The sequence below is a fragment of the Hypomesus transpacificus genome, unplaced genomic scaffold (genome assembly GCF_021917145.1).
Source record: "Hypomesus transpacificus isolate Combined female unplaced genomic scaffold, fHypTra1 scaffold_89, whole genome shotgun sequence".
Taxonomy (NCBI): Eukaryota; Metazoa; Chordata; class Actinopteri; order Osmeriformes; family Osmeridae; genus Hypomesus; species Hypomesus transpacificus.
The window spans coordinates 159,415-172,344 of NW_025814040.1; the positions used below are offsets into that span (position 1 = coordinate 159,415).

Genomic DNA, 12,930 nt, shown 5'->3' on the forward strand with positions numbered 1-12,930 from the left:
TACTGCTGTACTGAATTGTGACAAATAGCTTGGTTGGCAATGGTTGTGTGAAAAAAAATAACCTTAGCAGTTATTTTTCCAGACTTGGGAAATGCAGCTTGTGTGGACGCTACAGCACTACTTTATCAATAAGAGAGCTACGCTACTGAGGAATGTAGTTGAACTAGCACTACTTGTAGCGACGCTACTGCCCAACACTGTAAAGGACAACTGCAAAATATGAACTTTGGAGCGTGCCCGGTTCTGGAGATAATCGTGGGAAACTCGCTGCCCTAAGATCCCATTTCAAAATACACAGAGATTAGAGAAGTAGACTGAAACTTGTGGTTGTATGACTTACTTGGATAGCTGCTACGTTCGTATTGGGATAGAGATTCAGCCATTTCTCCTTTGACAGAACTGCCCTTCAGCTCCTTATCGATTTTTTTCCCCAAGGGCTCATTAGGCCCACTCTGATAGCCTTCCTCAGACTGCTCAACGCTATAGACTGAACCTGAGCCAAGGCCCGGGCCGGAATCATCAGTACTCCTGCTGGAAATAGTAAAATAAACATGAATTGAGCGTTCAGAACGTATAATATTGCCATCTTGTCTTAACTTAAGAAACATACAATGCATAAACACTTTTAAAATGTTCCAACAATCCCATTATGTCTCAATAATATCAAAGGAGCGCCACCTTTTGCAGCCTGGTGACACTCCGTTCTGCCAGCTGTCATTTCTGCTGGAGGAGGATGGGGCTGTAGAAGTATCTGTTGACCGTGGCATCTTGTTCCCCTCCATCATCGTTGGTTCTGGTTTCCTGTTCTGCCGGTCAACCAGGGGCCGCTGGCTGGAGAAGCTCCTCTTGGCTAGCTCCCTCTTCTCTCCGGCGCCCTGCTCACCGTGGCCAGAGTCTGATTGTAAATCTCCATGGGTATGCTGACCCCCACCTCCACATTTCTCCCTCCAGTCGTTGAAGTCACTGTTTTCAGAGCCTGTTTCCCAGTCTTCTGCCTGTCCCTGCGGACCCAGCTTTCCACCTCCAGAGTATTGACTATAGGGCCAGCCATCCTCTCCACTCACCTTGGAACGAGCTGGCCAGGGGTTGGCAAAGTTCACTCCATTGATGTACTCTTCACTTGTCCACTGGCATGTGCCAGGTTCCCGCTCTTGACGCAGTCGACGGAAGCGTGGGGGCTTGTCCTGGCGAGGTGGTCGCCTCCTCCTCAATTGTTGACGGTCAGTATTGTCATTATCTAGGTAGCATTCACCGTCAGCACCACGGTCTTCTGTACCATTCTCCATGAAGAAGCCAGCAGTAAGCTTGGGAGGATGTTTGAGGGATTCACGTTCTGTTGGAGGTCTGCGCAAGTAAGTTTCAGGTCCCAGTCCGTAGCCATTCTCCTGCATGGGTGCTCCGTTACCAAATTGGGTTCCCCTGCCCCTCCAAGTTGAGATGTCTCTGGATCCACCAAAGCCGCGGCTGTAGCCTCCACTGGTGTTCAACCTAGGGGGAAGCAAGCGCCCGCTGAACCCTTTTGTGACTTTGCTCTTCTCACGGGAATCGCTGACAGCTTGGTCATCAGTGTAGACCTTGTTGGACCTCCAGGAATCCCGGTCAGCCTTCCTGACCTCACCAGAGTCTAGGCACCCACCTTCTCCATTCTCTGAACCCTTCTGCCGCCGCCGTTTGGGCAACTCCTCATATTCCGATGCCTCACTCAGCGTCTCACTGACATTGCGCCTTCGTGGTTTCCCTCTCTGGAGATCCTCAACCTTCATAAAGTCCCTTGGCAGTCCTCTGCCTCTACCTGGCCTTTGAACATCCCTATTATTGCTGCTGTAACCTGCCCTTGAGTTCTCTCCTCCTCGTCCTCCCCGGCCACCTCCTCCCCTTGAGCTAAACTCCCTGAAGCCCCGGCTTCGGCCTCGACCTGTTCCTCTGGCTCCTGCAAATGCCTGTTCCTCATCAATAAAAATCCAGTTATTGCGTCGGGGAAGCTGGGGTTCCCTGCTCTCCTGGATCTCCCTAGACGACTGGCTCTTGCTGCTGTCCCAACTGTTCTCTTTGGGTGAATCGTCACTATTACTTGGAGGCCTCTCCACCTTTACAGGTGATAGGTGATGTTTCTCTTCTGGCTGCTTCTCGATCGCAGGTGAGGCTGCGCGTCTGTTACTTACAGACTGGATGTCTTTCTTTAGATCATATACATTGGTAAGGACCTCCTTCTCTAGTCGGTAAGGAACTGTCTTTTCCTCGGGTTCCACTTTAGGCTTTTCGTTCTCCTTGTCTTCCACTTTCAGGGCCTTCAGTACTGGTTTCTTGATAGGTCCGGTTCTGCGTGTCAGAGTTTTCCCGCCGATTTCAGAAGGCTGGCTCACACTGCTGCTGCTGGAACTGGAGCCTAGGTCTGACCACTGCCCTTGACCTCCGCCTTCCTTCTTCTGCCCTCCATCTCTTCTCCAGTAGTCGGAGTCAAAGCCCTTCTCTTTGGAGACATCAAAGACCTCATCATGGGACTCAGTACTGTCCTTTAAGTGTCTATCTTTGGGGTCCAGTATGGGGTAGTCGCTATCCGGGTGCTGCTGCGAGCGGCTGGGGGCAGTGGCAAGAAGGCCTTGATTGTGCTGGGGGTCTCGGTCCAGACCTCTGCTCTGGTGATAGCCATGGTGTTCTAGGCCCTCAGTACTCCTCTCTTCATATGAATCCTGTTGGGAGCAGGTCCTGTCACTCCTGAACACAGGAAAATACACAAATTATAAGACCCTGTCTTTTGACAGGGGACAATCTTGTGCCTAGAGCCCTCATGTAGAGAATGGTGTTATGGGTCATAACTGAAAGTAGAAAAAAACGCACTCTCAAGCTTGTTCGTTGCTTCTTTTATTAAGATGTTTATTAAGATGACAAACGCGTTCGGCCTAAGCCATCGTCAGTGTAAGTGGCTTAGGCCGAAACGCGTCTGTCATCTTAATAAACTGGTCAAAAGAAGCAACGAGCAAGCTTGAGAGTGCGTTTTTTTCTACTTTAAGTTACTAGTCTTTTTTCACTTGCACCCAAAATCAATTTTTATTTATTTTGTAAGCAGAGCGCGCCTATCCTTAGTAATGGGTCATAACTGGCCTGTCATCTGGTTGGCACCTATCAGAGTTGTCCTGCTGCCTCTGATAGGGTGGGGTGAAGCTGCGAGGAGGGTATCCATCTTGGTTCCACACAGGGTAAGGCTCAGTTGAAGGGGCCCTTCTCTCTTGATGCACATTGGGATGACAGCCCTCATCAGAACCAGGGCTGTTCAGGTGGTCTTGCTGCATCATGGGTTTCATCAATCCTGTAACACAGAATGGCAGATTAAATCACAACATTCTAAGCAAACAATATTACAACCAAGTACAATCAAATATTGAACACACTTCAACAAAATTGTTCCACTGGCCAGAGGTTACCTGAAGATTGCACAGCATTAGGGTAGTAGTCTACAGGTGATCGGCCCTGGGCCATGCGAGGGTCCATGAAGGGGGGCATCATCATCCAACGAGGGTCAAACCCCAAGACATGAGGAGGGTAGTAGCCTCTCTGGGGGTGGCTGGAGCCAGAGGGGGCAGGGTGGCCAGATTGCTGCCAGTGCTGCATTTTATATACTTGTTCCTTAAAAGGAAAAATAAAGACAGAAAAGATGACACGGTAGGGATCTTACATACCAGTTAAAAAAAGTTATATACAACCCCAATTCCAAAAAAGTTGAGACATTGTGTAAAATAAAAACAGAATACAATGATTTGCAAATCTCATAAACTCATGTTACTCACAATAGTACATAGAAAACATATCAAATGTTTAAACTGATGAAATGTACAAGCTTTAGGAAAAAATAAGGTAATATTGAATTTGATGGCAACAACATGTCTTGAAAAAGTTGGGAAAAGGCCATGTTTACCACTCTGTAGCATCCCCTCTTTTAATAAGTCTGTATCTGTCTGGGAAGTGAGGAGACCACTTGCTGGAGTAGTAGGAGAGGAATGTTGTCCCTTGTATCTGATACAGGGTTCTTGCTGCTCAATGGTCCTGGGTCTTTTGTCATATTTTAGTTTCATGATCCACCAAATGTTTTTGACTGGTGAAAGGTCTGGACTGCAGGCAGGCCAGTTCAGCACAAGGACCATTCTACTACGAAGCCATGCTGTTGTGACAGACGCAGTATGTGGTTTAGCATTGTCTTGCTGAAATTTGCAAGGCCTTCCCTTAAAAATATGTAGTCTGGATGGAAGCAAATTGTCCTATAAAACCTGTATATACACACCTTTCAGAATTGATGGTGCCTTTCCTAATGTGCAAGCTGCCCATTCTATAGGCACTAATGCACCCTCATACCATAAGAAATGCAGGCTTTTGAACCGAGCACCGATAACAAGCCAGATGGTCCATCTCCTCTTTAGTCCAGGGGACGCAGCGTCCATGGTTTCCCAAAATTATTTCTAATTTCAACTTGTGTGGCCACAGAACAGTTTTCCCACTTTGCTTCAGTCCAGTCAAAAACATGAGCTTTAGCTTAAAGAAGATGGCAGTGTTTCTGGATTATGTTCACAAATGGCTTCTTTTTTGCATGATAGCTTTAACGTGCATTTGTGGATGGCACAGGAAACTTCAGACGGGTTCAAATGAAAATAAATCCTGAGCCGGAACTTTTTTGAGGGGTGGTGGTGGAGAGAAACGCTTTTTTGTCTTCTGCTAGTTTTCTAGACAGGGTGACCAGTGGCTAAGAAGATGTGAATGACGTTCTTGGCTTCGATTTGTTCGTGTTTGTACCCCCTCATTTTGTTTGTATTATTATTAGTTTTGTTTTGGTCTACACACGGTGTAGCTTTTCTTTTGTCCCCCTGGCAAGGAACAAGGGGACAGGCAAGCTACCCTTGGGTTTACACCTCCCATCACGTAGGTTCACCTGTTGGAGAAACACTAGGTAAGGAGCAGGTGCCACCCATCTTACTTTTGTTTAATTAGTTTGTGGTTAGGCAGACAGGGTGGTTTTTACTTTGCTCTTTTATTTGTTCTCCGTTCCCTTGTACCCTTTTCGGGGTTGTTTAACCAGCCAACAAACCTTTGTATATATATATATCCATGTCCAGTGTTCCTTGTCATATGCACTTCAGTGTGTGTTGTGCGATGGCGACCCAAGCCCAGGTTGTACGCGATTTCTTGGGGGTGCCATCCATTGATTGGCACCAAATCCACTTTATCCAAAACTGACAGTGTTTCTCTCATTATTGACAACTCCTCCATTTCACCATCCCCCCAGGTTAAGAGTCTCTGTGTCATCCTATCACACTATCCTTTCAGCCCCACATCAGTAACATAACCCGGTCTGCGTAATTCCTTCTGCGAAACATCAATCGTCTTCGCCCCTCCCTTACCCCCCACACTGCCGCCATTCTTGTACACAGTCTCGTCACTTCCCGTCTGGATAATTGTTACTGTCCTTTTCAGCCTCCCTCAAAAAAAACCTCCATAAACTTCAACTAGTCCAGAATTCAGCTACCCGCATTATAACCCGAACCGCCTCTATCCACCACATCACTCCTGTCTTGCAACAGCTCCACTGGCTCCCGGTCCAGTTCCATATTAAATTTAAAAACCTTCTGTTCACATTCAAGGCCATCCATAACCTTACCTCCCCGTATTTGTCTGATTTCCTCCAGGGTCCCACTACCTCCCGCACCCTCAGATTCTCTTCCTCCATACACCTTCTGTCTGTCCCCTCTGCCCGCCTCCCCACCATGGGGAGTAGAGCATTCTGTAGAGCTCTGTTCCACGTCTCTGGAATTCATTAGTACCCCAACTCAGAAATATCGATTCAATCCCCTATTTCAAATTGCAACTCAAAACCCAACTGCTTATTCCATTTAATTTCAATAGCTCTGCCTTCTTCTGTTGTTCTTTGTTGTTGTATTATTTATTTTGCTGCTTTTAATGTCTTATGTACCCTTGTACAGTGTCCTTGAGTGTCGAGAAAGGCACCTTTAAATCAAATGCATCATCATCATCAAGAGTTGGACAACGAGTGCAAAATTACTTAATGTTTGACCAACAACATAAGGCTGAATGGAGATTTAAACTCAAGAGCATGAGGTTGCAAGTCAGCCTCTGCTACACAAACTGTTGAGAGTTTATGAATAGCCATATTGTCTTGTACATTTCCTATAAAAACAGGACAATGGGATGACTGGGTTGCTGCTGTAAAGAATAGCTTACGCGTAGTGCTTTAAAAAGGTTGTTTGAGGTGCCATAACATGTCATGGAAGGGAATTTCAAATAATGCCTAACATCATTGGCAATGTGTCCTGGCTTAGGTTACTACAATGAATTGCAACAGGCAAGGGATCCACCTGAACAATTAATATACTTCATTCGAGCTAACTCGGTTGTGAATCTGACACTACCATGCGTAGTCTACAAGTAACTAGCTACTTTGGTGAACCTGGCTTGTTTTGCAGTGGTTTACAGTCTCGCTAAACAGATGATCGGAGTGTTGTGATGGGCTCAAATAAACACTCATTGCTATGTTTTACAACCAGATGATTGACCAGAAGACTACAAACCGTTCTGTCAGAATAAAATAATAATACATTTAAAAAAAACATGCCTCTGACTGGTTTTGAACCTACGACCATACGCTTACCAGCACAACATCTCATCCAATTGAGCCAATCCCAGACTTGGACTATGCCTCGTTCAGTAACTGGATGATAAAATAAGCTGTTTCTCTAAAGGGCAAACATTGTCAGATTTGGTCCAAGTTCAAACAGCTGTAATTCAGTCGTATTTTGACATATGAAGGTGAAACTTTGCATAGTACTTCAGGGGGGTGTCACCTTAAAGTAGAGGTGGGCGGTATTCCAGTCTGAACGCGAATACCAGTATTGCGTTGTGCCATGATATGGATTTTGCCATATCATGGATATCACGATATATGAATAAATGTATTAGTAAAGTGTTCCTGTTTGGTTTAAAATATAAGTCAAGCGATACTGCCTAGTGGGCTAGTTCAAATTTGTGTCTTTTACACAAAAAAACATGCAGCATGGACGCTGCACGCATTGTGCCAGCCAATGAAAGTCAACAAACAAGCTAGTGCAACTCCAGAGGAAGCAAACATTCATTCATATGAGTAATGTGCTTTTGTTGGCAAGTGTAAGCGAGCGTTAATGATGTCTGAAAATAACACCAGTGGGGTATATTTGCCAGACAAAGAAGAATTGGTAAAACAAAATGTTGAGCCGCTGTAGTTTGAAAATGATTTGGTTTCAAGTTATCCGAAATCGACCAACAAATAGTAGCCTACTCTAAGTTGTGTCGTCGAATTGTGCTAGCCAAAGCTGGAAACACTAGCAATCTCTTTCACCACCTGAAAGCCATGCATGTGCGCGAAAATTAATCTACCAGAATGAAAAAATCCACCAGTTTGACAAATCCAATGCCGGGTTGGTTAGAATTGTGAAATGTATGTTTATTGCAGGCCAACAGAATCGAGTATTCAGCCATGTAATAATTGTTTATAGCTAGAGCTAACTCGACACCGGATTCAAATGAATGGTTGTTACCAGGCTTCTGCTGAGCTAGATAACGACCCAATCATTTAAATCAGGTGTGTTGGAGCAGGGAAACATGTAAAACATGCAGGACAGGGGGTCCCTGAGGATCAGGGTTGAAGACCTCTGCATTAGAGGGCTGTCAATGGGGCATGGAAGCTCCTATTGGGTCAAGCAAGGTGTCAATCGAAAGGGCAGAGTGTAGCGGCCATTTTAAGAGTATCCACTTGTCAGTACTCGAACCACATCTCCTCCTATGAGCAATAGTGCATGAGAGACTGAAATAAAAAATAATTGGCGAGGAAGAATAAAGCAACAAGATCGTGGCTGTGTGTGGATATAATTCATTGTTTGGACAACTGCTCAACATGGTTAGATACTTTTGACCTTTGGGAATGTAAGCAGATGAGGTTTTGATCAATTGTTTGCATACCTGGACCATTACGAAGTAATGGTAGGCAAGTACAACTTTTTCCTCTGGCTTTGATGATATGTTGGTCACCGGACAAAGACGTTGACTGTACTTGCGGTTGCGACTTGATCTTGAATTGGTTTATTTCAATGGAAGCACAAGAATCGTAGCTTTCCACTGATGTGCAACATGTGTAGCAGTCTACAAAATATATTTAGTGCGCAGTAACTGGGGGAGAAGGCAGCGTTTCGGGCCCGACCGTCTACAGGTTAAAGCATTCGAGACGAACATCCCTGCAGTCATCGCTCGTCTAATTGAGGTGGGAAGTGATCAGCGGCAAGATGTAAAGAAAGCAGATGCTGCAAGAGTGAGAGGATGGCTCAAGAAGGTTAAGTCCAATGAATTCCTCTTCCATATAGGTCTTTACATGGATGTTTTGGGTGAGTTGTCCCATCTATCTCTCCAATTCCAGAAAGACAGCATCTCTCTCCCCACAGCTGTGGAGGCTATTGAGACTTCCAAACAGGTGCTGAAAGACATGGCGAAAGGTGATGGCCCAAAGCTGAGAGCAGTGAAGGTGGAGTGTAGGTGTGGTAGTTACAGACGTGTAGTTCTTTCTGACACTTATGTAGATCCTGAGGAGAGTTTGAAGAGCTCCAGAGAGCCGCTCATCCATGACATTGTGGCCTGCCTTGATGAAAGGTATCAAACAGACACAATCCTCGTGGCCATGTGTAAACTGGACCCTAAGCACTGGCCTGAAGATCTGACTGAGTATGGTAACAAGGAGGTCTTGCTGCTCCTAGAGCATTTCAAGGAAATACTGAAGAACAACGGCTGTGATGTAGAAAATGTAATGGCAGAGTGAACCCGTCGTAAGAAGGTCATCAACAGGAATTACAGAGGTCTAAAGTGGGAGGAACTAAGGTCACAGATTGTAAGGGTGCGGTCTGAGGAGTTCTCCAATATACTCCACATAATTGAAATAATTCAAGGCATGGTCCACCTCCAAGGTAGAGAGGGCGTTTTTAACCTTCTGAATTGAGTCAAAACTGACTGGCAGATCAATCTCAACACAGCCACAGTCCTAATGATGATATCACTCATATCAGGGAGTCAGATGGCTGAGCGGTGAGGGAGTCCGGCTAGAAATCAGAATCGATTCCCGGATCGATTCCCCGCCGTGTCGTTGTGTCCTTGGGCAAGGCACTTCACCCTCCTTGCCTCGGGGGGAATGTCCCTGTACTTACTTTAAGTCGCTTTGGATAAGAGCGTCTACTAAATGACTAAATGTAAATATCACTGGAGGGACCAGAAGAAGAAGATGCAGCTGCTGCTGCTGCAACATGTGCAGAATCTGCTGTGAAAATCTTCCGCAGTGGGAAGAAAACAAGGCGGTCCCACATAAAACCCTATAGGAAAAGGCAGCAGGTCAGACCAGCAACTTCTCCAATGGCTGACAGTGACACAGATGACGACGATCATGAACTAGTGCTATTTGACAAAAAAGCCACTAATTTATGTCAGGGATGCAAACACATGTATGGTCAAAAAAGAGAGAAGTAATTTCAGCCATCGCCCCGCGGCAAATATCCATATACTTACATTGCCACCAACCCTGACATCCCTGGCCCACCCCTATATGCACAGAGTAAAATGACATTCTGAAGATCAAAATACACCAAAACGAATTTATAATATTCAATTTCATTTTTTTCTCCCGAGACAACTCTTATTAAACTATCTAGCACTTCTTCTGGTTTTACTCCTTCTTCCTATTCTTCCTGGCCACCTCTAAGGGCACTAAATGTTGATGATCCTAGCCAACTCCTTCAGCTGAGTAACAGCCTGGGAATGGCCCCTCACCACAGGATCAATGGAGGACAAGGCCTGTAGGTTCTTACTTTTGAGAGGTAGTTTGTTCTACTTGCCACAAGCTGTGTATGGTCACCTTCCCAATAAAATCCATGACAGTAGGAGATTTCTTTAAGGCTGCAAAGGAAGCTCCGCTTCCCCTAAAATGTCAAAAAAATGGATGGTCAAATATTTACTATCGTGTTAACATTTTAAATGTGTTAGAACACGTTTATCTCGAAGACGCGTTCGTTCAGAATCAGATACATTATAGCAGCAGGTCGACTGACTCGATTTCCTTCTCATACTTTCCGGTAGCGTCACAGTGCATTTCTCTGTTGAAGCCCAGCGTCCAGGGACTTGAATGGGGCTGCTTTGAACAGTTTTTTTTTTTTATGTTTCGAAACTATACAGTCATTGGAGTCAGATGGCTGAGCGGTGAGGGAGTCGGACTAGTAATCAGAAGGTTGCCGGATTGATTCCCCGCCAAGCCAAATTATGTTGTGTCCTTGGGCAAGGCACTTCACCCTACTTGCCTCGGGGGGAATGTCCCTGTACTTACTGTAAGTCGCTCTGGATAAGAGCGTCTGCTAAATGACTAAATGTAAATTGGATAAATGTTGCGATTATGTCCCTCCCACGGACGCTCAGCGTCACGCACGCTAGGTTTCTGCTTGATGATTGGAGGGTCTGTCAAAAGACTGCATCTCCTTTTTAATGATAGCGATTTTGTACTATAAAAAGTCGCCGAAGCTATTCGAGCTCAGTCCCATAAGCGGATTTTGCAAGTGTAGTCAAGACAAACTGCTGCAACCTATTTCTTGGTATTTGTTTGCGCGAAATTGCTAGCCAATTTTCATCATGCATTTCATATAATTATACACCACATTCCTTGTTTCAGTTAACCTAATTCCCACATTTCCTTCGATGTTTATCCTAATTCATCCCCACTGGCAGCACAAATGCATACTTGTCAGCCCACTCTGTCTGAAATTTGCAATTTTTGGAATCAACTTTTCGCTTTATGGGTTTGTCTCGCCATGATTTTCGTTAAAGAAGAAACACGTACCGTTAGCAAATCGATGAGCCTGCGTTGTTGCGAATGACACACACAACCTGCGTGACCCATAGAGGTTGCAGATGTTGAGTGAGTGATTCCTGATGGAGCTTTAGATTGGACACGGAAGATATAAAGCACATCTAGTAGGAAAAAAATATAGGCTATTGCACAAAATCACGCACCAATGAAAACTTGCTTGTATTGCGTCTGGTCCGGATCCGCCTATTGAGTCACCTCGCCATAGACCGTAAAAGATACGCAGCAAGAAGACACACGGGTAGGCTAGTTCACGCTTGGGCGCATACTGCTGATTTGTTTATTTCCTATTTACTTTTTTGGTGGACGCAATCCAAAATTACTGTTGGTGCAATTATAATCAGACCACCCCCCCCCCCTAAAAAAACTATTCGGATCTGCACGATTGACACAAGTCACCCAAACTGACGTGGAAAAAGCGGGAGGCGCCGAAAAGCGCGCCGTTTGCATCCCTGTTATGTATACTAGGGGTGGAACGGTACACTGAAGTCACGGTTCGGTTCGTACCGCGGTTCAGACATCACGGTTCAGTACGAGTTCGGTACAGTGGGGGGGAAAGCAAAACAAAAATGCAGAAGCAGGGCTCCAGACTAACTACTGTACATGCAAGTCTTAGCTAAATGTATGATGCGCTTGTCGATCAGTCCTCCTACACCACGACACGATAGGCTACTAGCTGAGCAACAGCGCAAACACAGGCAGGGATACAGTAGCAGCAACGCCGGCCCTGGTCCCTTACATACAGTGCCCTCCAAAAGTATTGGAACAGTGAGGCGAATTCCTTTATTTTTGCTGTAGACTGAAAACATTTGGGCTTGACATCAAATAATGAACGTGAGACCAGAGATCAACGTTTCAGCTTTTATTTCCAGGTATTTACATCAGGATCTGATGCACAACTAAGAAAATATCACATTTTGTTTGAATCCACCCATTTGTCATGTGAGCAAAAGTATTGGAACAGATATACTTAAAACATATTTAAGTGAATAAGACTTAATATTTAGTTGCAAATCCAACCCTGCTTTCAATAACTGCAGCAAGTCTGTGACCCATTGACGTCACCAAACTTTTGCATTCTTCCTTTTTGATGCTTTCCCAGGCTTTCACTGCAGCCTCTTTCAGTTGTTGTTTGTTTTGTGGGGTTCCTCCCTTCAGTCTCCTCTTAAGCAGGTAAAATGCATGCTCTATAGGGTTTAAGTCTGGAGATTGACTTGGCCAGTCTAATACCTTCCATTTCTTGCCCCTGATGAACTCCTTTGTTGTTTTGGCAGTGTGTTTTGGGTCGTTATCTTGCTGCATGATGAAGGCTCTGCCAATCAGTTTGGTTGCATCTTTCCTTAAATTGGCAGACAAAATGTTTCTGTAGACTTCCGAGTTCATTTTGCTGCTGCCATCATGTGTTACATCCTCAATGAAGATTAATGAGCCCGTCCTAGAAGAAGCCATGCAAGCCCAAGCCATGACATTACCTCCACCGTGTTTCACAGATGAGCTTGTGTGTTTGGGATCATGAGCAGTTCCTTTCTTTCTCCAAACTTTAGCCTTTCCATCACTTTGGTAAAAGTTAATCTTTGTCTCATCAGTCCATAAAACTTTGTCCCAGAATTTTTGAGGTTCATCTCTGTACTTTTTGGCAAATTCCAGCCTGGCCTTCCTATTCTTCTTGCTAATGAGTGGTTTGCATCTTCTGGTGTAGCCCTTGTACTTTTGTTCATGAAGTCTTCTGCGAACAGTAGATAGTGATACCTTCACTCCTGCCATCTGGAGGTTGTTGCTGATCTCACTAACAGTTGTTTTAGGGTCTTTCTTTACAGCTCTCACAATGTTTCTGTCATCAACTGCTGATGTTTTCCTTGGTCTACCTGTTCGACGTCTGTTACTTAGTACACCAGTAGTTTTCTTCTTCTTCAGGACATTCCAAATGGTTGTACTGGCTATGGCCAATGTTTCTGCAATGGCTCTGATTGATTTTCCATCTTCTCTAAGACTCACAATTGCTTGTT

General features: G+C 45.0%; 1 protein-coding gene across 1 annotated transcript in view; it reads right to left on the minus strand.

Moving 5' to 3' along the window:
- prrc2b (proline-rich coiled-coil 2B) overlaps window positions 1-12,930 on the minus strand; it is a 93,101-nt gene that overhangs the window by 53,590 nt on the left and 26,581 nt on the right. The window contains 4 exon segments of the mRNA XM_047018074.1: window positions 341-531; window positions 679-2,715; window positions 3,103-3,307; window positions 3,423-3,624. Of these exon segments, the coding sequence (XP_046874030.1) occupies window positions 341-531; window positions 679-2,715; window positions 3,103-3,307; window positions 3,423-3,624 (2,635 nt within the window).